This window comes from Phocoena phocoena, chromosome 3 (assembly GCF_963924675.1).
Source record: "Phocoena phocoena chromosome 3, mPhoPho1.1, whole genome shotgun sequence".
NCBI classification, from domain to species: Eukaryota; Metazoa; Chordata; class Mammalia; order Artiodactyla; family Phocoenidae; genus Phocoena; species Phocoena phocoena.
In genome coordinates, this window is record NC_089221.1 from 52619100 (window position 1) to 52643070 (window position 23971).

The 23971-nt window shown below is 40.8% G+C and overlaps 1 protein-coding gene across 1 annotated transcript in view; it reads left to right on the forward strand.

Moving 5' to 3' along the window:
* Positions 1–105: 105 nt before the first annotated feature.
* Positions 106–23971, forward strand: part of NLN (neurolysin) — a 100393-nt gene continuing 76527 nt past the window's right edge. The window contains exon 1 of the mRNA XM_065875324.1: positions 106–306. Coding sequence (XP_065731396.1) covers positions 266–306 — 41 coding nt within the window. The 5' untranslated portion in view covers positions 106–265. The remainder of the gene's footprint in view (positions 307–23971) is intronic.

Sequence of the window (23971 nt, forward strand, 5' to 3'; positions counted from 1 at the left end):
GGGCGGTGCAAGACGCACAGGGCGGGACGCGGAGCGGGCGCGGGGCGGGGCGGGGCCGGGCTCAGGCCGGGGCGGGGCCGGGGCGGGGCTGAAATGGGCGCCGGCTTGGGGCTGACGCACGTGGGAGGGTTCAGGCGGAGCTTGCCGCCGTCGCCGGTCTTGTCTGTCCTGCTAGGCCGCTGCGCGGCTTCCCGGCGTCCCGAATCCCTCACCCCCAAACCGGAGGACAGCGCGCCCTCAGCCGCCGTCGCCTTTCGGCGCTCCCATGATAGCCCAGTGCTTTTCGGCTGTGCGAAGCCTCCACAGGTACCTCCCGTGCGCGTGTTAACCTTGACCTTGGGCAGAGCGGGGTCTTCTGCCCCGTCACTGCCAGGCGCCTCCGCCCAGCCTTTCCAGACAGCACCCCTCCGACGCTCCTGGAACCCTCCCTCCCCACAGTCCGCATGGTCTACCCCGAGGGACACCTGGCGCGGGAACTTGGGGCCACCTTTTCTTCATCCACTCCCTTGAGAGGGCGTCCATTCCCCTTTGTTTGGGACTGCCTCAGCTGCAAGCAGTGAGACTGGTCCCAGGCCCAGCCCAAAACGAATGCAGAAATATGGTCGGGATAAGTAAATCATTTGACTTTCGTCCCCATCCAGAACTGCAGACCTGTCGTTAACAGTGCCAGCAGCTGTAGACTCGAATAACAATTCTCATTTACCCCTCATGCACATCGTTAGCATACACATCGTTTAACACTCGCGCAAGATGCAGCCGCTATGATTTTGCTGCTTATTTCCGTCCATGCTTTCTAATTTCCTTTTTATTTACTTCCCATAAAACATTCGGCCTCTGGCCGGGGCTAATTGACTTGGCCCCAAATGGAGGAAATGATTGCTTGGACACGGTTTGGTGCAGCCCCAGCTGCTGTTTTGGACTGCTTCCTTAGCGCCCTCGCCACACCCCTGTGCCGTAGACCAGTAGCAACATGGTGAGAGAATTAAATTCTTTGCACGGATGCGCTGGATGGAATGGTTTTCAGAAACAATGCCACTACCACCCGCATTCCCAAATCTAGCTTTGAACTGAAAATCTGAATGAAGAACCAATAGAAAAAGGGAAATATGTGTTTCTTGCTAGATCCTTATAAAACCTTTAGAACCTAGCAATCAGCCTGTAAGCTTTTTAACAGTTTTCTGTTGTACGTTGCCACTCATCTGTGTGGAGCCTTAGGCTACTCAGTCCTTATAGTTTTGGCGCATCTGGGGACAGTAGTGATTATAAAGAGTTAGTGTGATGATTTTGACCATATTTCAGGCTGTCCTTTTAGTCTGCAGGCTGCAAGTGGTATAGCTCTCAAATGAAGCTATACCAACAAATGAAGAAATATATATCTTCCTATAACGCAGGTGTGAGAAGAGAGAATAAATTTCATATTTGACAGTAGTTCTCAAACTTTTTAGTCTCAGGACCTCTTTACCACTCAAAAATTACTGAGGACCTAAGAGCTTCTGTTTATGTGGGTTATATCTTTCCTTATTTACCATATTAGAAATGAAACCAGGGAGATTTTTAAAGTATTTATTAGTTTATTTTTAAAACAGTAATAAATTCATTACATGCATAAATAACATTTTTAACAAAAAATAACTATTTTCCAAAACATCTCCAAAACAGTCAGTGAGAAGATGGTATTGTGGATTTTTTTCCTTTGGGTTTTTATTTTTAATTGTGGTAAAATATACATAAAATTTACCATTTTAATCATTTTAAGTGCACAATTCAGTGGCATTAAGTACATTCACATTGTTATGTAATCATTACCACTATCCATCTCCAGAACTTTTTCATCATCCCAAACTGAAACTCCTCATCATCCCCTCTTCCAGTACCTGGTAACCACTATTCTTTCTGTCTCTTTGAATTCGACTATTTTAGGTACTTGATACTAGGGGAATCTTACAATATCTGTTCTTCTGAGACTGGCTTATTTCACTTAGCATAATGTCTTTAAGCTTCATCCGTGTTGTAGCATGTGTCAGAATTTCCTTCTTTTTTAAGGCTGAGTAGTATTCTGTTGTATGGATATACCACATTTTATTTGTCCACTCATTCATCCATGGACTTTGGGTTGTTTTTACCTTTTGGCTACTTTGAGTAATGCTGCTATGATCATTGGCATGCACATTTCTGTTTAAGTCTCTAATTTCAATTCTCTGGGATAGGTACCTAGAAGGAGGATTACTGGATCACAGGATAATTCTTTGTTTAATTTTTGAGGAACCACCTTACTGTTTTCCACAACAACTGTACCATTTTACACTCTATTGGCAAAGAACAAGAGTTCCAGTTTTTCCACGTCTTCATCAACACTTGTTTTATTTATTTATTTATTTTAAAATAAGAACCATCCTAGGAATGGCATTGTTTTGCGTTTTTGCAAAACAAATATGTGACTTAATAGAAGGTAGCTGGATTCTTACATCTGCTAACACGTTTATTCTGTTGCACTGGTTCGTTTTGGTTTAAGAAGATGAAGAAAATCCCACCTGTCATATGTAGTTGGAAAAAGAAAAGTATTTTAATAGACGTTTTAGATAATCATGGGTGTTCTTTGATATCACATCAAAGTTTGACAAGGTGTAGTTTTTATAAGAATGGTTGCAATGTGAAATATGAAACTGTCAACGTACTTTTTCTTACTGTTACGTTAAAATCCATAGGTCTGTCTTACACTTGTAATGAGTCTCTTACCTATGCATGATTTTGTAATATCAAACACTATTCATTTGGAAAATAGTGGCTCACTGTGTTATACATAGCTTCCTAATGTTGACATATTTTACATTATCAAATAATCATATTCCTTAATATCATCATCCCATCATAAAAGTCTTCAAATACTAGAAAGCTGGCAAGCTCATGGTGGCAGATACAATTTTTCAAAATTCTAATTTTCATTTGAAAGCTGAAATTTTATCATCGGTAACAAATACCATCAGTTGTTTTCCTTGAAGTGACAGTCTTACTATGTTACATTTTTGAGAGGATTTCTGCAAAACACTTAAGTCTGAGTAACCATGGTTTGTCTGTCAGTCATTTTTTCAAGTATAAATGGTGTTCCATGAGAAAAGCAGGTATTTCAGTTCACAATTCAGTCAATTGCACAAGTGCTTTTAATTTGCACAACCAAATCCTCTGGACAACCATTGTACTCAGGTATTCAGCCGGTGCACTTTATGCCTACTTTGCCACACATATATTTAATGATTGAGATTTAATAAAATTAATAATTTTTACTATCTCATCAAGGACATTCTAAAGTGGAATTTACATTATTTTTAGCATGAGGGAGTGACAGTGAAGAATATAATGACTACTAGGACAGTTTGGTGTCATTGCCTTGATTTGTTCTAAGGTGCCAACAGTTTTATCTACCATTGCTTTTCACCATCAGTGCAGATGTCAACCAAGTGAAAAAGGTAAATAATGTCTTAGTATTTTTATGAAATACTTTCAACCTCACATACTCCTTGAAATGGTCTCAAGAACCATTCCCCATAGGATTGCAGACCACATTTTGAGAACCACTGGTATGTGTTATGCATATTCTTTGTTTATGCATGGAAGAAAATAAATGTAAAAAGCCGTACAATTATTACTTTTTTAGAAGCTAGCAATCTACCATAAATATATTAACTATTTTGTTACTTAAGGGCATATATTGCAGTTAATCAACATACTCTACAGTAGTAGTAGTCATCCACCCATGGTTCTTGTGAGTGACTTAATCACAGAATCTCTGTTTCAAAATCTGTATCTTCCTAAAGGAGTCAGTACTTGACTGACCACATGGAAGGCCCTCTATGTACTCCTGATTTCCTGTTCCCTTTGACACTTGGGAATTCATTTTAGTGTTATATGAGTAACTAGGTTTTTACTCAACTGGCTTATGATTTCTCTTGGGTTTTCCTGTTGTTATGGTTGCTATATACTCGTTTCCCAAATCCAGCTTTGCAGCCAGGATCATTGATGGGGGTATTTAGCCAATTTCTTGGGAATAAGTAGACTGGGGATCTGAAGATTGAATTGTACTTGCTGTTCAGCTAACCTCGTGACCTTAATTAAATCACCCAATTTCTCAGATTTCTCTTGAATTCCTTTTTTTTTTTTTTTTTTTTTTTGCGGTCCGCGGGCCTCTCACTGTTGTGGCCTCTCCCGTTGCGGAGCACAGGCTCCGGATGCGCAGGCTTAGCGGCCATGGCTCATGGGCTCAGCCGCTCCGCGGCATGCGGGATCTTCCCAGACTGGGGCACAAACCCGTGTCCCCTGCATCGGCAGGCAAACTCTCAACCACTGCGCCACCAGGGAAGCCCCAAGACATTTTTTTGAAAGACTTTTTCTTCTTATTAAGTGAAACAAAAAGGAAATCAACACAGAAACTGCAGTAAGTATAAGAGAAAGTCCAGCTTGCAAAATATAGATTTCTGACTTACCATAGCTTATTTTGGAAGACCCTGTTCTTTTCCACCTACTCTGAGATTATCTATACCTTCTGCTTAGCGTTCAAAAGGGCACCCTCTTTATTTCTCAGACACACTTAGCTGGTATCTTTGATACCTAATCTTACTTGCTGTCAAGACCAAGAGAAAATTCTTTTTCTGCCTCACATTGTAGACAGGGTTGTAGGGACTGAAATAGTTGACGGCTGCTTGCCACAAAGCATGACATGTATACTATAAGGCTACATTGTTAGATCTTATCATTCTAACACTGAAAATTATATATTTATACAGCTTTCACATCCTCATAGGAATTTTCTGGCAAGACACAGCAAAAAGAAACACAAATTATTTATGTAAATGAGAAGAAAATGAATGATAGTAGATTCCAACTACCAGTTGTACAGCTTTTTTGGAGGTCTCATATTCAGTCACTTTTTCATTTTACAAATATTTACTGAGCATCTGTTAAGTTATTGTTTAATCTCAGCACCACCTTATCCTAAACTATACAACATTCCCTTGTAAATCCTCTCTTTTGCCATTGTCCTCTGTCTCAGTGAATGTCACCAGTTACCCAAGTCAAAAGCCTTGGAGCTGTTCCTGGCCTTCTCTCGGTAACGTTTCCGTCAACTCCCAAGTCTTCAAATTCTTTCTCTTTTCTCTATTCGAGGTACCACCGCTATAATCCAAATCTTTATCATCAGTCTCAGCCTCAGTTTTTGCTTCCTACTAATATACTTTCCTTATGAAAAAAGAGATCTTTATGAAACGCAAATGTGATGTGTCACACTCCAGTTTAAAATTCTTCTTTTGATTGCCATGAATCTTAGGATAAAATCAAAACTCTTTCATATGGTTTATAAAGCCCTATACAGTCTGACCATGACTTAGCTCTCCCAGCTTCTCTTAACTCAATGTTTCAGCCGGAGAATTCATATCCTCATCTCCTGGCGTTAAATTAACACATGTTAATATCTTATTTGGAGTATGCGTCTCTTCCCCTACCTTTCCACAGCCTAGCTAATACTTGTCATTCAAACTAAAACTTATCATAGGGCTTCCCTGGTGGTGCAGTGGTTTAAAATCCGCCTGCCGATGCAGGGGACACGGGTTCGTGCCCCGGTCCGGGAAGATCCCACACGCCGCGGAGCGGCTGGGCCTGTGAGCCATGGCCGCTGAGCCTGCGCGTCCAGAGCCTGTGCTCCGCCAACGGGAGAGGCCCACGTACCCCCCCCCCAAAAAAAATGTGATCACAAATGCATGTTTCCCTAAGCAATATATGGTTTAGTTTCACATGATGGAACTAGTTTGACATGGCTGTGGTTCATTTTTTTGGTTGTTAGGTCTTTCCTTGTGTGACCATTCCAAAATTTATTATCCATTTTCTCGTCAGTGGGTTGTTCCCAGTTATTTGCTATTATAAGCAATACTGCTGTGAATATTCTTGTATTTTCTCCTGATACATATGTGCAAGGGGAAGACCTAAGAAAAATTGCTGGGTTTGTAGGACATATGTACATTCTCAACTTTACCAAATGATGTCCAATTCTTTTCCAAAGTGGTGATGCTAATTTACTCCCTCTCTCTGTATATCCTTCATGAGTAGCCATTGATCCTCCATCCTTAGCAATTCTTGGTGTTGTCAGACCTTTTACCAATCCAAGGTTGTAAAATGGTACCTCTTGGTTTTTTATGTATTGCTGTGTTTACTAATGCGTTTGAGCTGTTTTCATGTTTATATGCCATTTGTATTTTATGCCTGTTAGTGTCTTTTGCCCATTTTCTTATTTGCTTGTTTATTTTTTTCATATTGAATTTAAGTACTATTTATATATTCTAGATACGTTTCATTTGATTTCCATTCAAAAGTACATATTTATAGTGTATTTTACCTATGCCAGCCACTGAGCTAACTCTGAGAATGGAGCTGTGGACATGACAAATTATCCCTGTCCATGAGGGTTCATGCCCCTACTCTGTTTAAGGACTCAGAAAGTAATCAAACATATCTCTAAAACAGATTGGGATAGATGCTGTTAATATCAGCTTAGTTTGCACTTCCTCAGGGTCAACTTGCCTGACTCCTACTAAATTTGATCCCTCTGAATACTGTAAGTAATTCCGTAGCATACACGTTATTATTAATAGTGTTTGTCTTCCACAGTAGTTCACAAGTTTTCTGAGATCAGGAGCCTGATTTTTTGTTGTTGTTCATGTCTGTACCTCCAGCATTTAGCATGGTGTTGTTCCCAGAGTAGTTGCTTAACAACCATATGTAGTGACTGGATGGATGAAAAGATGTCATCAGTGGTAATAACTGAAAATTCAGCATTCATTCCTGATATCTAAGGAGTATAGGCCTAGATTTGGCATTTTTATATTGACAATGACAGTATAATTTCTAGTAGGAAGTAAATATTTCAAACCCTATAGGAAATAGCTCATTGTGAATTTCTATGCAAAAAAAAAAGTTGCAAGAGGAAATTTATATCTAAGTATTACTTTAGATCTAGTCGTGTAATAAAAAAATTACAGAGTAGAGTGCAGTAGGAAGCTAACCTAACCAACAGACTCATAGGAATTTTGAGTATATACTAGGTGATATGAGGCAGAAGAGAAGCCATATGTTAAAAGACATGATCTTTGTCATATTCCCTTGTCACCACTGAGGGCATTCAAATAGTGACTTGGTGCCTTACAGACCAGTTGGTGGATCTGTAGAGTAATAGTCTAATTAATGAATACTCTCTATATTAATATACATTAAGATATTAATAGCAAAGCTCATTCTACATTGTCAACCTGGATATGAAAGAAGTTGAAAGAGGTGCTAGTTTCTGAAGTACTGGGTCAGAAGCAACCAAGCTGAGAAGTTAACAAAGATGAACTTCTCATGAGTGGGCGTGGGGTCAGCCCAGGGCAGAGAAACCAGACTCTCTGGACTTGTATGACCTGGGAGTTACTTGGTACTGGGGAAACACATGACATTAAGCAGAGTGTAATCCTGAGAAAAGCCAAAATACTTAACTTGTTGTACAGACCAGGAAGGTAATGACATGCAGCTTGCCCTACTTGGTGGAAGAAGTACCCAGGAGAACCCAAAAAAGCCATGATGGTGGATTCATATACTGGAACACATCTCATTCCTGCTCTATTAGATCTAGACCCTGTGCTATAAGTACTATACTCCCATAACTGCACAAAAGAAACTGAAGGGAAGTAAAAACAAAAAAAACTTGCTTAGAATGGCAAAAAGGACCAAGGCTACTCAGTAAGATGTATAACAGCTCATCAAAATGTTCTTAATGACACTGAAAAATTGTAAAGTTACAGAAATGATGGATAGTAGAATGTGGTTGATTGAAACCTATACATAACTTTCAAATCTTCATTCACTCATGTCACAAATATTGGCCAGCCCAATATTTGCTTGTTGAAATTTACTTTGTACTCCCCCTCTTTACCATAATTAATTTGTGATTGCTTACCTTAAAAATACACCTTAAGATTAATAAAGGGAAAAGAATATTAGGCAAAAAAAATGTTTAAACATTAGAGTCAGTCTAATTCTTTTAACTGGGTTCAGAACTGTTAACTTTCTGGCAGTAAAGGCAAAGGGAAAACATACCGTTAAAAATTATCAGAAACAGAGTTTTTCCTGGTACTGTTCGTGAGATAAATTTATCATGTGGGTGCATTATACAGGGGAAATTGAGTGAATGCAATGAATAATAGCCTCAATAATACTTACATAGTAAACGCATAAGTAGACTTTGTATGGGCAATTTCTTATTCTGATCTTTCTTAAAAGACCAAGGCAGTACACGCTAGTAAGGGTGATAAGGCACATACATAAATAATTATAATACAAGATGGAGAGTGATAAGTACCACAGAGAGTAATAGAGAAATTGATATGGGAGTTCAGAGGAAGGAGAGATTATTTTCAGGATAAAAGGAAGTGGCAAGGTCATAATTGGTCCTGGAAGAGTGGTAGGATTTGGACATGTGGAGACCAGGGGAGGGAGTTCTCTTCCCCTCAGGCTGTTTACCTGAATTTAGAAATACGCACATTGAGTAAGTTGAGTGTCCAAGGCAAACATGCTAAAAACTAATGAAATGACTCCAAGAAAGAGAATGTACTACACCTTAAATTTATACAATGTTATATGGGAATTATAGCTCAATAAAGCTGGAAAAAGAACAAAGCTCAGTATGTAGAGATTTACACCACAAAAAAAAAAAAAAAAAAAAAGGGAAAGAGAATCTGCAGGGACTTCCCTGGCAGTCCAGTGGTTAAGATTTCACCTTCCAAAGCAGAGGGTGCAGGTTCGATCCCTGGTAGGGGAGCTAAGATCCCACATGCCTCAGGGCCAAAGAATCAAAACATAAAACAGAAACAGTATTGTAACGAATTCAATAACAACTTTAAAAATGGTCCACATCAGGGCTTCCCTGGTGGCGCAGTAGTTGAGAGTCCGCCTGCCGATGCAGGGGACACGGGTTCGTGCCCCGGTCCGGGAAGATCCCACATGCCGCGGAGCGGCTAGGCCCATGAGCCATGGCCACTGAGCCTGCACATCCGGAGCCTGTGCTCCGCAGCGGGAGAGGCCACAATAGTGAGAGGCTCGCGTACCGCAAAAAAAAAATAAAAATGGTCCACATAAAAAAAAAAATCTTTAAAAAAAATACATTTAATAAAAAACAGAGAAAATTTGCAAACCACATGGCGTTGGAGGCAGACCTGGTTTCAGATGCTTGTGTAATCTCACTAAGCTTCAGTTTCTTCAACCCTAAAATAGAGATAACATTTACTACCTCCTACAGTTTTTGTAAGGAGCGCAGGAACCATTGTATGTGAGAACATCTAGCACAGTGTTTGATACCAAGTGAGTCCATAATAACTTATAATTTGCTCCCTTCCATTCAAGGTAAAAGAAAGTAGTTCTAAGGACTTGGATTTTTTTTTTTTTTTTTTTTTTGGCTGTGTTAGGTCTTCGTTGCTGTGTGCAGGCTTTCTCTAGCTGCGGCGAGTGGAGACTACTCTTCGTTGCAGTGCGCGGGCTTCTCATTGCAGTGGCTTCTCTTGTTGCGGAGTACAGGGTCTAGGCGCGAGGGCTTCAGTAGTTGTAGCACATGGGCTCAGTAGTTGTGGCTTGCAGGTTCTAGAGCGCAGGCTTGGTACTTGTGGCGCACGGGCTTAGTTGCTCCGTGGCATGTGGGATCTTCCCGGACCAGGGCTCAAACCCGTGTCCCCTGCATTGTCAGGTGGATTCTTAACCACTGTGCCACCAGGGAAGCCCTAAGGACTTGGATAATTAAGAACTGACTAGGGATCTTCTTCAACTTATAGTGGAGTTATGTCGCCATGAACGCATCTTAAGTTGAAAAGTCAAAATACTTTTAATACACCTACCTACCAAACATCATAGCTTAGCCTAGCCTACCTTAAATGTTTTCAGAGCACTTACATTAGCAAAAGCCTATTTTATAATAATGTGTTGAATGTCCCGTGTAATTTGTTGAATACTGTACTGAAAGTAAAAAACAGAAATGTGTGGTTACAGAATAGTTGTATGTGTATTGGTGTTTACCCTCATAACTGCATGGCAGACTGGAAGCTGCGGCCCACTGCCACTGCCCAGCATCATGACAGAGTATCGTCCCATGTATCTCAAGCCTGGGAAAAGATCAAAATTCAGAGTTTGAAGTATAGTTTCTACTGAATGCGTATCGCTTTCACAGCATCACGAAGTCAAAAATCTTAAGTCTAGCCATTGTAATTCAAGGACTGTCTATACTTGTGAATATTGAAAGTCACAAATGCTTTATCAGTGACTGGGGGGAGGCTATAAATGACCTACTAATGAAATTAATAGTGAAAAATTAAAGTTCCAGAGGATCTCAACTCACTATAACACCATTCTAATCAGGAGGAGATTCTTAATAGTATCAAATATGAAGTCTTATATTTAAGCTAAACACATCACTTATCTGAGAGCAGGATGATGTAAGAGCAGCACACGGGAAAAACTTAGAACCTTGAGTTGTTTTCGGTTTCAGTATGAATTAGCAGCTTGATGTGGCTGCCAAAGAACAAGAGAGGAAAGAGCCACTAATCAGATGACACTTTAAGTCTTGGGTGTTAGTTGCCAAATGCAGTGGATACTTTTCAGTCCTGATTTTGCTTGGTCTCCACGTAACATTTACACTGTTGGCCACACATGATTTCTTGACTTCCAGAGAATCAAATTCCTAATTTTCCTTTATTACAAGGAATCCTCAAATTTCTTTCAAGCTTCCTTTTCCTGACACTTGCCTCTCAAGCCCTAGTTTTTCTCAAGTTTCTATTCTTAACTTCTACTGTAAATCCCTTTTTTTGTCTCCTTTCTTTGAGCAGACATACATGCTGGAGTCTCTCCCACACACCCTGCTGTCTGAAACCTTCCCTCAACCCACCTGGTATGCACTTTTCCTTTCCATACTTTTCTAGATTTCCCCAGTGTTCTTATCTACATGCTGTTCTTAGATGCCCCAGTCCATTCTAAGAATTGTACATCTGAATACATCTGCAGCTATGTCTCCCACCCGGAGCCCTCTCCTTGCCTTCAGGTTCATATATCCAACTGTCAGGTCACCACAGCTTCATACCCTGGCGTATGTCATAAGCACTGGAAAAAAATCAACATTTCCGAAACTTACCTAGTAGTGTTTCCCCAAACCTGACCTTGCATTTTCTATTTGCAAGAGTAAATGTGCTATGTTCATTTGCTACGGTCCCACCCACCAACCCACCCACCCAAACTGGAAACTATGACATCCTGTCTTTGCCAGTTTTACCTCTTGAATATTTCTTGAACCCATTGTTTCCTCTTCCACTCCCACTACCACTTTTTTAAAAAATATGTATTTATTTATTTGGCTGTGCCGGGTCTTAGTTGCAGCACGTGGGATCTTCGTTGCTATGTGCGGGATCTTCGGGATCTTAGTTGTGGCATGTGGACTCTTAGTTACAGCATGCAGGCTCTTAGTTGCAGCATGCAGGATCTAGTTCCCTGATCAGGGATCAAACCCGGGCCCCCTGCATTGGGAGTGCAGAGTCTTAACCACTGGACCACCAGGGAAGGCTCCCTACTACCACTTTTAATTTAGTTGTTCATCCATATTACTGAAGCCTCCTAACTGACCTCCTTTGCCTCCTAAAATGGACCCTTCATACTTCCCACAGCTGTTAGAGTACCTAGCTAAAATGCAGATCTTGTACATACACACCTGTGTTCACAGCAGCACTATTTATAATATCCAAGACATGGAAACAACCTAAATGTCCATCAACAGATGAATGGATAAAGAAGATATGGTATATATATGCAGTGGAATATTATTCAGCCATAAAAAAAGAATGAAATAATGCCATTTGCAGCTACATGGATGGACCTAGAGATTATCATACCAAGCGAAAGTCAGAAAGAGAAAGACAAATACCATATGATATCACTTATATGTGAAATCTAAAATATGACACAAATGAACTTATCTACGAAACAGAAACAGATTCACATAGAGAACAAGCTTACGGTTGCCAAGGTGGAGGGGGGTGGGGGAGGGATGGATTGGGAGTTTGGGATTAGCAGATGCAAACTCTTATATAAAGAGTGGATAAACAACAAGGTCCTGTTGTATAGCACAGGGAACTATATTCAATATCCTATAATAAACCATAATGAAAAAGAATATATATGCATAACTGAATAACTTTGCTGTATACCAGAAACTAACACAACATTGTAAATTAACTATACTTCAATACAAAAAATAAATAAAATACAGATATTACCTTCTCACTCAGGGCTTCGATACAAAGTTTAAGGTCTCCAGCATGACATAAATAAACCCATGGAATCTTGTCTATCAACCTCACCAGCCTCATCTTTCTCTGATTCCCATCTCTAACTTCCAAATTGGTTGTAATTCTTGCAATACACTCTACCAGTGATTGAAAATGGGCCTTTGCTAATCCTGTCTTCTATTCCAGGCTTGCCCTTATGCTTCTTCACATACCACACCCCATCCTTCCCTGGATAATTCCTGTTGATGCCCCCTCCCCAAGAAGATTGCTCTGATTTCCCAGTCTGAGTATTGTTTCTCTGTCCAACTGTAACATCTTGTCTATAATTCTGTAATTGCATTTACATGATATTGTTGTTATCTGTGTCTGATACACATAAGATCAATAAGTATCTGCTACATTCATTTTAGTATGTTTTTCTGCCATACTAGCCAGTAGGGTCCTTAAAGCCTTATTTATCTTTTATCTTTAGCAGCTAGCTCTGTGCTTACTTTCCCCAGAGCTCCAAATGCATGCTCCACTTCTCTACTTGGATATCTTACTGACATTATAAACTCAGCATGTCTATAATTGAATGCCTATAAAGCTCCAATTTCCCCCAGTCTTCCCACTCTCTCCCCAAAAAAGAAAAAGAAGGAAACATTCTAATCTGCTTCTCCTCCTGAACCCTCTAGCTATCACTCACATCCATGCAAAGCCAAAAGTGGTCATCTTAGACTTCCTCTCTCCTCCCACCCTCATCTCACCAAGTCTTGTGGGGCTGCTGTTGAAAGATTCAGTCTAGACCCTCCAGTTCTGAAACTCTGTTGTTCTGTTGGTAAGCAGCAGCTTGGCTTATACAAAATAATATAACTTTGGGGGGTTGAAAGAAGCAGCTTAGTAAATAGTTAAGGTTTCAGACTCTGGAATAAGATTGCCTGGTTCACATCCCAGATCTGCCACTTAGTTGTGTGACTCTGGCATGATTGTCAACTGTTCTCTGCCTCGGTTTCTTCATCTATACAATGAGGATTAAATAAGATAATGCATTAAAAAAAACAGCACAGTGCATGGACATAATTAGCGCTTCATAAGTGCGTAAATGACTTTGTATTATATTCAGGTAGGTGCTTTTCTTTGCTTTCAGTGTGACTTCCAAACCTCAAGGACCTAAGGTTGGTAGTTATTCATCCTTCATGTTTGTTAGGAAGTGTTTTTAAAACCTGCCTTTTGTCTTTTATCGGTGAGGAAACTCTCTTCTCTGCTTTAAAGGGTAGCCTTCTGATATACAGACAGTCAAAGAATTTGAAATCATTTTTACCATCTTGAAGTAAATTAAATACGTGTCATTGTTATTTTCCTTTCTCACATAGTCTGTTGATTTACTTATTTCTCACATAAGTAAATGACAGTTGGCTTCTAGGGGTTGCTGGCCAGACCAGCAGGAGAATTGGGATATGGCATGGGTCAACACAGAGCCACATGGACCATGCCCTCTTATTATGTCTCTGTCTGTCTCAACAAGGACAGGAAAGAGTAAAGAAAAGTAGCAGGCACTGACAAGGTGTTAGGCTAATAACTGTGGGCAACTTGAAGAGAATGGCAGAACTGTCAAAGTGAATGGTGTGATTGGTGATTTAGTATTTAACAACATTTGACTCCAGAGCAAGACTGCCGGAGTTACCACTTATAGCTGTGTGACCTTGGGTAAGTTATTTGACCTCTCTGTGTGTCAGTTTCATCATTTCTAGAAATGGAGATAAAATAGAGTCTCTGTCACATTGTTCAAAGGATTAAATGAGTTAGTATATGCAAAGCAGTGCCTGCTGTGTAAATGTTTGACACTGTTTGTATTGATGGTAGTGGCAGTGGCCAAACAGCAACTAGAAGCTTATTCATTAACTAGATGAAGTAGGAAGCCAGCCATCTGATAGCTATGTCCAAAGTTGTCAGCCTCAAGTTTTAGATACACTAGAAAGCAGTATCACTTTGAATCTTCTCTAATAATCCATTTATAATGTAATATTCACTGTATCTGCAGTGAAGTATAGTTAATTACTTGACTTAGCATCACTGAGCTTCATCCTAAATTAAAGGATTTGAACCAGCTGGTTTCTTAGGCCCCTTCCAGCTGTGAATTTATGAACCTTCATTTACTGGTCAAATACATTTTGTGCTGTAGTTTCTTCTAGCTTCTTCTTACATGTGCTCTAGTTTTCCCTTGGGGTTTGCTCCATTCTTATCCCTTTTAATCTGCTTGTCAGCATGACTGTTGCTTTAATGTTGAGTTATTATGTTTTTCAAACCACATGTCTGAGGTTAGAATAGCAACTAGAGCTATTTTTAATTTAAAATTTTACTTTTTATTATGTAAATTTTCAGCCACAAATAGAAGTCATGAAATTAGTATAGGTTTAAAATTACTAGCTCATGGCCAATCTCTTTTCATATGCCTCTTCATCCTCCAATTCTTTTTTTTTTTTTTTTTTGCGGTACATGGGCCTCTCACTGCTCGTGGCCTCTCCAGTTGCGGAGCACAGGCTCCGGACGTGCAGGCTCAGCGGCCATGGCTCACGGGCCCAGCCGCTACACGGCATGTGGGATCCTCCCGGACCGGGGCATGAACCCGTGTCCCCCGCACCAGCAGGCGGACTCCCAACCACTGCACTACCAGGGAAGCCCCCTCCAATTATTTTTAAACATATGCCCAACATTTTATTGATACTACTTTAATCATAAGTATTTCGGTATATAAATAGCTCTAAGAGATAAAATTTTTTTTCAAAAATAATCACAATACCATTGTCACATGTAAAAAATAAACACCCATTTGTGGTTGAACCAGTCTTTAAAAATAAAAGCAAACTAGTTATTAGCCAGGCCTAGGAAGAGGATTTGGGCATCATCATTCACTCAACAAAATACCCATGCATAGATGACCCAAAAAAAAAACCAAAAAAAGGCTAAGTATTAAATACTGTACTGAGGGGAGAAGTCTTTCTCCTGAGTAATTTACTAAGCATTTCAATTCTGAAAATTATGCCCCAAACACCAATTAAATGTGCCAGAAGCAATTTATTCATCCGCCTAGAGAAAAATAAAAGTGGAATGTCTTTTTGAGTTGTGGTTTTCCATGTATGTGGGTACACCCTTTACTAATGAATTATTGAAGAAGTCTTGATTTCATTTGTGACACAGTACTTGATTTTAGATGCTCTGTGGTCTCAGGTGGCTTTTCTTAAGCCAGTTAAAGGATTTAAGAAAAGAAGTCTGTGCATGTTCATTTATTATAACTTTATTTAAAACCTGTAATTATTAAACCACTTGTCCTATACAAGTCAGTTAGACTATTATCTTCTGTTTCTTGTTTTCAGAACCTGAGATTTTTCTACTTCATTCTTTATAACTTAGTGATATGAACCTTTTGTAAAAGTTCTATTTTTTTTTAATAAATTTATTTTTATTTATTTTTGGCTGTGTTGGGTCTTTGTTGCTGCGCACTGGCTTTCTCTAGTTGCGGTGAGCAGGGGCTACTCTTCATTGCAGTGCGCGGGCTTCTCATTGCGGTGGCTTCTCTTGTTGCGGAGCACGGGCTCTAGGCGCGCGGGCTTCAGTAGTTGTGGCTCGCGGGCTTAGTTGCTCCGCCACAGGTGAGATCTTCCCGGACCACCAGGGCTTGAATCTGTGGTCGAGCATTGGCAGGCGGATTCTTAACCACTGCGCCACCAGGGAAGCGCTAAAAGTTCTATTTATTAAGAGTAGAAATATTACAAACATTTATAGTGTCACACAGATTCACTATGTTATGAAGTAGAAACTAATACACCATTGTAAAGCAATTATACTCCAATAAAGATGTTAAAAAAAAAACCTTAAGCTGTTTCTTTCTAACATTTTTAAATTTTTATTTCTATTTCTTGGAAAAGATGACTTTGAAGAGGCCCTTTTCATTTATTTACAATGAAATTTGGAAACAACAACTTATTACTATTACATTCCAAAATCCAAAATCAAATTGCCTTTTTTCCTTTTTTTAAATGGGTCACTAACATTTTAAGAAAGAGTTGAAAGTAAATCATTCATTCCTAGGGGAGCCTTTGTATAATATAATTAATTCTACTTTTAAGCCTTGTTGATATAGGAAATTGTACACAACTGAGATTTTATGTGGTACTGTTTCCAAAATAGTATGTTTTCACTATGTAAGACCAAGATTGGACCATTATTGTTGCATTGGTCACTTTAGTCATCCAATTTAAATGCTACATTTGTGAATACCAAAATGGGATGGCCCAATAAAAGAAAATGGGTAATGCTTTTGGCTTTATCAGATGCTGGAGGCTACTCAGAATAAAGGCCACTGGAATGTCTCCATGTTTAGGATAGATCTGCTCTGTTCTCAGTATGTTTGTAGCTGAGTTCATGGTGTACATTTTTGTGAATGGCTGTTTATGGGCAGTGTACTGTGTAACTTTGGCAAGAGCACTTTGAAAGTTCAATCTTTTCATAAGGTTTCTTTCTAGAGCTGCTAAACATTTGCTGCCCAATCTAAAAATTACCTTCCTATACCAGCAGGTGGAAGCAAGAGCAGTCAGATTGTAGTACTTAGCTTTCTAAGTGTACCAGCATGTCCTGTAGATAATCTATCCGTGACTCAGAGTACCTTTGATAGATCACTTTAATTACTTTTCTTTAGCAACTTTATTGTCTTAGCACATTCTCTTGATTGCTTTATCACCTTATTAGTGTCTGGGGCCAAAACTAATAGTCATTCTAAGACAGGCTAATTTAGATTTTTCATTGCTTTCTTATACTTCATTCAAGTTACAACATATACGCTATGCGCTGATACATTCTTCCACATTTGCCAACAAGTAAAAAGATGACTAAGACACGGTCTGCATTCTCAAAGAACTTACTTTCTAGTGGAATGAGAAGGAGAATGTCTTCTTCATTCTTCCCCTGACCTGGAAGAACAGATCATTCAGCCTTCCTAGTGTACCTCCAAGTAACCTGTGGCTGGCATTCAGTATTCACAGAAATTTTAATTCGTTCAACAGATATTTACTGGGTACCAGGTACTATGTAGGGGCTTAATTAATAAACTTGGGCTTTTTTCCTAACAGAGTTTTTTTTTTTAAAAAAGACTGAAACGCTCTTCAGGAGAAGTATCATTCATTTAAAAAATTTTCAATTCAGATTATATAGATCAGGTTGACATATAGACACTAAAACATTGAACTTAAGGGTTTAGAAGTAGTTAATGTGAGTAACATTCCCTGGAATATACTTAGAAGACCTTCCACAAACGCTAGTCAAAATAAAATTAAAGTAAGCTATTCTAAGTTTTTTTTTTTTTTTTGCGGTACGCGGGCCTCTCACTGGTGAGGCCTCTCCCGTTGCGGAGCACAGGCTCCGGACGCATAGGCTCAGCGGCCATGGCTCACGGGCCCAGCCGTTCCACGGCATGTGGGATCTTCCCGGACCGGGGCACGAACCCGTGTCCCCTGCATCGGCAGGCGGACTCCCAACCACTGCACCACCAGGGAAGCCCCTAAAGTAAGCTATTCTAGATCAATTCCGTTAGCTGTTTACTGACATCTAATAATAGTAGTAGTAGTAGTAGTAGTAGTAGTAATAATAAAGTATTTTATACAAAGAATATAAAAGAGGAGAACCAAGTTTTAAGGTTGTGTGTGTGTGCAGAGTGAGAGGAATATAAGAACCTCCCCAAGGTAGATGACTAAGACATAGTCTGCATTCTCAAAGAACTTACTTTCTAGTGGAATGAGAAGGAGAATGTCTTCTTCATTCTTCCCCTGACCTGGGAGAACAGATCGTTGCTATGTCTTCTAAATTCCCCATTGCTTTATTCATATAAAATTTGCTGCCTGGGGCTTCCCTGGTGGCACAGTGTTTAAGAATCTACCTGCCAATGCAGGGGACACGGGTTTGAGCCCTGGTCGTGGAAGATCCCACATGCTGTGGAACAACTAAGCCCGTGCACCATAACTACTGAACCTGCGCTGTAGAGCCCGTGAGGCACAACTTCTGAGCCCGTGCACCACAACTGCTGAAGCCCGCACACCTAGAGCCCGTCCTTCGCAACAAGAGAAGCCACCGCAGTGAGAAGCCCCCACTCGCCACAACTAGAGAAAGCCCGCGCACAGCAACAAAGACCCAACGCAGCCAAAAATAAATAAATAAAAAATACACATACATATTTTTTTAAAAATTTGCTGCCTGATATTCTAATCCATCTCTATGTCTCTTCTTCACAAGTCTATAAGCTCCTGGAAGACAGTAACTGTGTCTTATTCATCTTTGTAACCTCATTGTTTACTGAAGGAGTGACTGAGTCAACTAATATACTTCATGAGAAAGCTCTTTGTAATGAGCCCTTTTTGGGGAGGAATATAATCTGCAATGTAGGCATAATCACAGAGGATGGTAACAAGTCAATATCTTTATCTGAGAAATCACCAGGGAATAGAGAACTAGCATTTGTTGTATAGAAAGTTTTCTTAGAATGCCTCAGCTGAACCTTATCCACAAGAAATGTAGGTTATTCGTTTGCCTGAGTACTTTAAGAAAGCATTTGCAACTTCCTAGGAATACACTTTATCAAGTGGTTTACTGCTTACCTACGAGTAGTTAATCAAAGGGCTCTGGAAAAAGTGAGACCTGGGTGCAAAGGGTCGCCATCAGGTTGTCCAATGAGTTGAGTTGTTTGAGTTGTTTTACTCTTTGGAAATGGGTGACTAAAAGGTGCCCATGGGGACTTCCCTGGTGGCACAGTGGTTGAGAATCCGCCTGCCAATGCAGGGGACACAGGTTCAAGCCCTGGTCCGGGAAGATCCCACATGCTGTGGAGCAAGTAAGCCCGTGCACCACAACTACTGAGCCTGCGCTCTAGAGCCCGTGAGCCACAACTACTGAGCCCGCGTGCCACAACTACTGAGCCCATGCACCTAGAGCCTATGCTTTGCAACAAGAGAAGCCACCGCAATGAGAAGCCCGTGCACCGCACCACAACGAAGAGTAGCCCCTGCTCACCGCAACTAGAGAAAGCCCATGCACAGCAATGAAGACCCAATGCAGCCAAAAATTAATAAATAAATTAATTTTTTAAAAAAGTTCTATAAAAAAAAAAAAGGTGCCCATGCCTAGCTGGCCTGTTTTTCAGAGCTGGATGAAAGCTGAAGTGGAGCATTTATCCACAGCCCTTGCAGCAATCCTTCACGGAGTGGTATAGACAACAGATCAGACTAGTGATGTCAGTATATATGCTTTAACTACCTACCTTATTCTCTCCCCATTACAAGCGGGGTGGAAGAGCAGGGAGGTGCAGTTGGTGACACATCTGATGTTTTCCTTTTCTAGGATTCAGGTGCAACATGAATATAGCATAGTAGTTAAGAATGTGGGCTCTGGGGCTTCCTTGGTGGCGCAGTGGTTGAGAGCCCGCCTGCCGATGCAGGGGACACGGGTTCGTGCCCCGGTCCGGGAAGATCCCACATGCCGCGGAGTGGCTGGGCCCGTGAGCCATGGCCTCTGGGCCTGCGTGTCCGGAGCCTGTGCTCCGCAACGGGAGAGGCCACAACAGTGAGAGGCCCGCGTACCGCAAAAAAAAAAAAAAAAAAAAAAGAATGTGGGCTCTGTAATCAGGCCTCGGTTTAAATCCCAGTTCCATACCTGCTGTGTGACCTTGAGCAAGCTACTTCTCTCTGCCCAGTAAAATTGTGTTAATAATGCCTACCTCTTGGCTTGTTGGGAGGATTAAATAAGAAAATGGATGTAAACTCTTGGTATAGTGCCTGGCACGTTAATTGTTAATAAATTTTAGGGGTGATGATAATACTCATCATTCATACGTGTAACAACTTTCTAGTTTAGGAGCATAGGTGAAGAGTGGTAAACTGAGATTGGGAAGTTATGAGAAAAACCATGTTTTGAACATGTTGCATTTGAGATATCTGTGGGTCTGGAGTTCCAGCTTGACATCTAGATGGACTCATGGGAAACACCCAACTTTTTTGAATGGGTACGGGAAGAGAAGCCAGCAAAGGAGACTGAGAAGAAATGGTCAGAAAAGTGGAAGAAGGACAAGGAAAATAGCAAAGTGACATTTGCCAGAGCACTTTTGGTGGAATGATGTGGAAGAATTAGTGATAGGCAAGGCAGTGTAGTCAGTACCTGAGAAAATTACAGGACTCAAAGCTGAAGACCATAGGTTAGGGAACACATCTTTCTTTACAACTGAGAGAAAGAAGATGGGAATGAGTAGAGATGTAAATATATTTTGTCATATTTTAATTACATTTTCTATAAACTTAGAAACCAAGCTGGTATGACCTTTCTTGGACATTAATTCTACTAAAGAACATTAAAAGAAACAGTCTTGGCTAAGAATGTGATTCTCTGTTTGCTGTTAAAGTTGACTTATTCTAAGGCATTTAATTCCAGAGCATTCTGTTCATAAAACAGTTTGATCCGAAGTCAGATTAAAAGGTCCGCAAATGAAAAAGCTGTTGTCTGGAACACTAGTGGCTCAAATACCAGATGCTTAGCTTTGTTAGGGGGCTATAAGTATGCAAACCGGGAGGCTCAGTAACTGGTGCGTACTACTCCTGAGTCTGATTCCCTAGTGCAGCAGTCCATTCAGAAGAAGAATTATGAGCAATATTCAGGATACTTGAGTATCCAATATATGCCATTCTGTCCAGTCCGTATTCCCTCATTGCAGATCAGGGATCTGTATAATGCTCCATGGAAGTTAAGTGTTCTCAGATGGAACCACTTGTGTATTAGACATGTAGATAATATAAGTATTAAACAAATAACTTTAAGTGGAATTTTTTGGGTAAACTTGTCACAGTTAAAATATACATGTACCACAAACTATGTTAGGTTCAGGGTCTACAAATATCACTAAAACCCAGTGCCTGCTCAGGGTATACTGGAGACACAGCTGAGTAAGTAGGTGAATACTCTTCAGTGCGATAAGTTCTTTGGTCAATGTACACGTAGGATAGTTTAGTAGCACAGAGAAAGAATTTCTGAAACAGCTGGAGGTAGTCAAAGAAGCCTTCCTGGAAAAGATGACGTCTGAACTGAGATTTGAAAGATAAGTGAGACATGAAAGAGGTGATGTTCCTCAGGTAAGGAAGAAGAAAGGTGTTTCAGGGAGAGGGAAAATGCTGCAAAGGCCTGAAGAAAGCCTAACAATTTTAGGGAGATGTGAAAGTAGTTACTGATGCCTAGAACATAGATTTGAGGGCAGAAAGGTGGCACTGAGAAAGCCAGCAAAACAGGGGCAGATCCAGAGGGCCCTGTTAAGTAGCTTGAACTTGATCCTGAAGTCAGTGAAGTCAAAACTTGATCCTGAACCACGCCACTGAAGGAGTGCCATGATCAGACTTACCCTTCAGGAAGATTACTCTGCAGGCAATCTGGAAAATCGATCAGAAGGCATCCAGAAAGGTCTCCTAGACTTGGGCAACTGAATGCACACTGGTGATCTTCACTGGGATGAGGAATACAGGAGGAAGACAGGTTTGGTTCTGGGAAATAAGGAAGATGGTCACTTTGATTTTAGACATACTGAGTTTGATGTGACCATTGACATCCAAGTGGAGCTGTCCAATAGGGTTAGCTATATGGGTCTAAAACTTAGGAGGTTTGGGCTAGAGATACAGATGTGGAAGTCTTTAGCTACAGGTGGTATATGTAGCCATGCAAGTGGACCAGAATACCCAGGAAGTGTGTACAAAATGAAAAGAGAAGAAAAGAGGACATGGAACTGAATCCTGAGGATCACTAAAGAATTGTAAGGAAGAGGATAAAAAAAGAGCAGATGATCGAGATTGTCAAGATACAGCCAGAGACATAGAATGAAAAGAGGTATCATTATCACAGATGCTAAGGGAGAAAAAAATTCCAAAACAGGGAGTAAAAAAAGAAGGAATTGCAACACTCAAATATCACAAAAAGTCAGGATAGGTAAGTACTGAAGAATGTCAGTTGGGTTTATTAGAAATCATTGGGGACCCTGCTGAGAGCAGTTTTCATCTTTTATGAGGCCAGGACCCAGACTGAAGTAGGTTGAAGAGTCAAAGAGATTTGAGGACATGAAGACAGCAAGGGCTGGCTAGACCACTCTGAAAAATCTTGGGGATGAAGGAAAGGGGAGAAATAGGGTGTTTTCTAGTGGGGCACCCAGTATCAAGGAAGATTTTGATTTATTTAGATGAAGAAACCTAAGCGCTCAAGCATGTATATGTGTATAAAGAGGCAATACAAATGAGACATTTAAGATTCTACTAAAAGAGATAATATTTCAGAGTGATGTCCTTGAGGAGATGGGATAGGACCCAAGCACAGAGTGAGAAATTGGCTTTGAACAAGGTGCCCATTATACTAGTTAGGAGTACAGAGGAGAAGATGATACAGATGTAGCTATGTTTGTAGGTGGCAAGTTGAGGGAGTTTCTGTCTGATGGCCTCAGGAATGTAGGCAGCAAGGTCAGCTAGTGACAGTGAGGAGAAATTTGGGGAGGCTGGTCATGGTTTGAAGTAACTAGTGTGGGAAATGGGAGGCAGACCTTTATGGATGGATTTCCTGAAGCCTTTAGTGTTCAGCTCAAATTAGAGACCATGATATAATATCGTCAAAATCCATAGCCCTGTTCAGAAATCTGGATGCAAGAATAGGGAAGGTGGCTGGTTAAAATGGTCCTGGGCAGAGGTGTTGAAGGTGGATATAGCAGAAGGACTAGGAGCAGGGCAGTTGGGGTTTTAGTGAAAGATGTGGGATTGATAGATGAGGCTCGCTTTGACATTTGTGCAACGTGGGAGAACAGTCCAATTGGAAGACCACCCAGGCTCCCTCCTCTACCTTGAGGGGCCTCACATGTGCATGGGTATCTCCACCTGTAAGTCCAAGCTCCAACCACACCCTCTCCTACCTATGACCACCCCTCAGTCCAAGAGATGTACACACCAATGGTACAGTTCAACTTCTGGAGGACTGATCCAGGGAAGAGACCCGCATAGGCTCTGGGAGCCATTTGAGCAAGGGATTCTGGAATCCTGGGTACTCAAAGCATGGTTGTGTGGTCAGCAGATGTGAGGCTCTGCCTGGGCACCTCCTCTCAGCTCTTTTGATCAGAGTGCAGTTGCAAGAGGGCCAAAGTGAGCCCCTCTAAAGTGCAGTCATTTCCCAGGTCTAAGGGGAGCTACAGGAGATGCCTAGTAGAGTGAGGAAAGAGAAGGATCAAAGGACCTGAGGTCTAAAGGAGATAGAAAAATAAGAATCATATGAGTAGAGAAATGGAAGCTGAAAAGATAGAAGGTTGTGATCAGAGAGTAGAATATCAGAATTTATCATCTCTTAGGAGCATCTCCAAGTGGTGGTAAGCAGAGTAAGCATGAAGGTTCTTGGAGTGAAGTAGGTCAAGGAACTGAAGTTAAGGGAGTGGTATAGCTCATCCATCTCTCCTTAGAGTCTTCCCGGGATGATTTTAGAGCTTAAGATGGAAAAGAGTGTAGAGCCAAATCTTGATAAATGTGAGCGGGTGGCAAAGAGGTTGGTTGATAATAGCAAGTAGTATTGCAGGAAGGCAGCAGCCTCAGAGGAATACGGTTGTAGCACAGTAA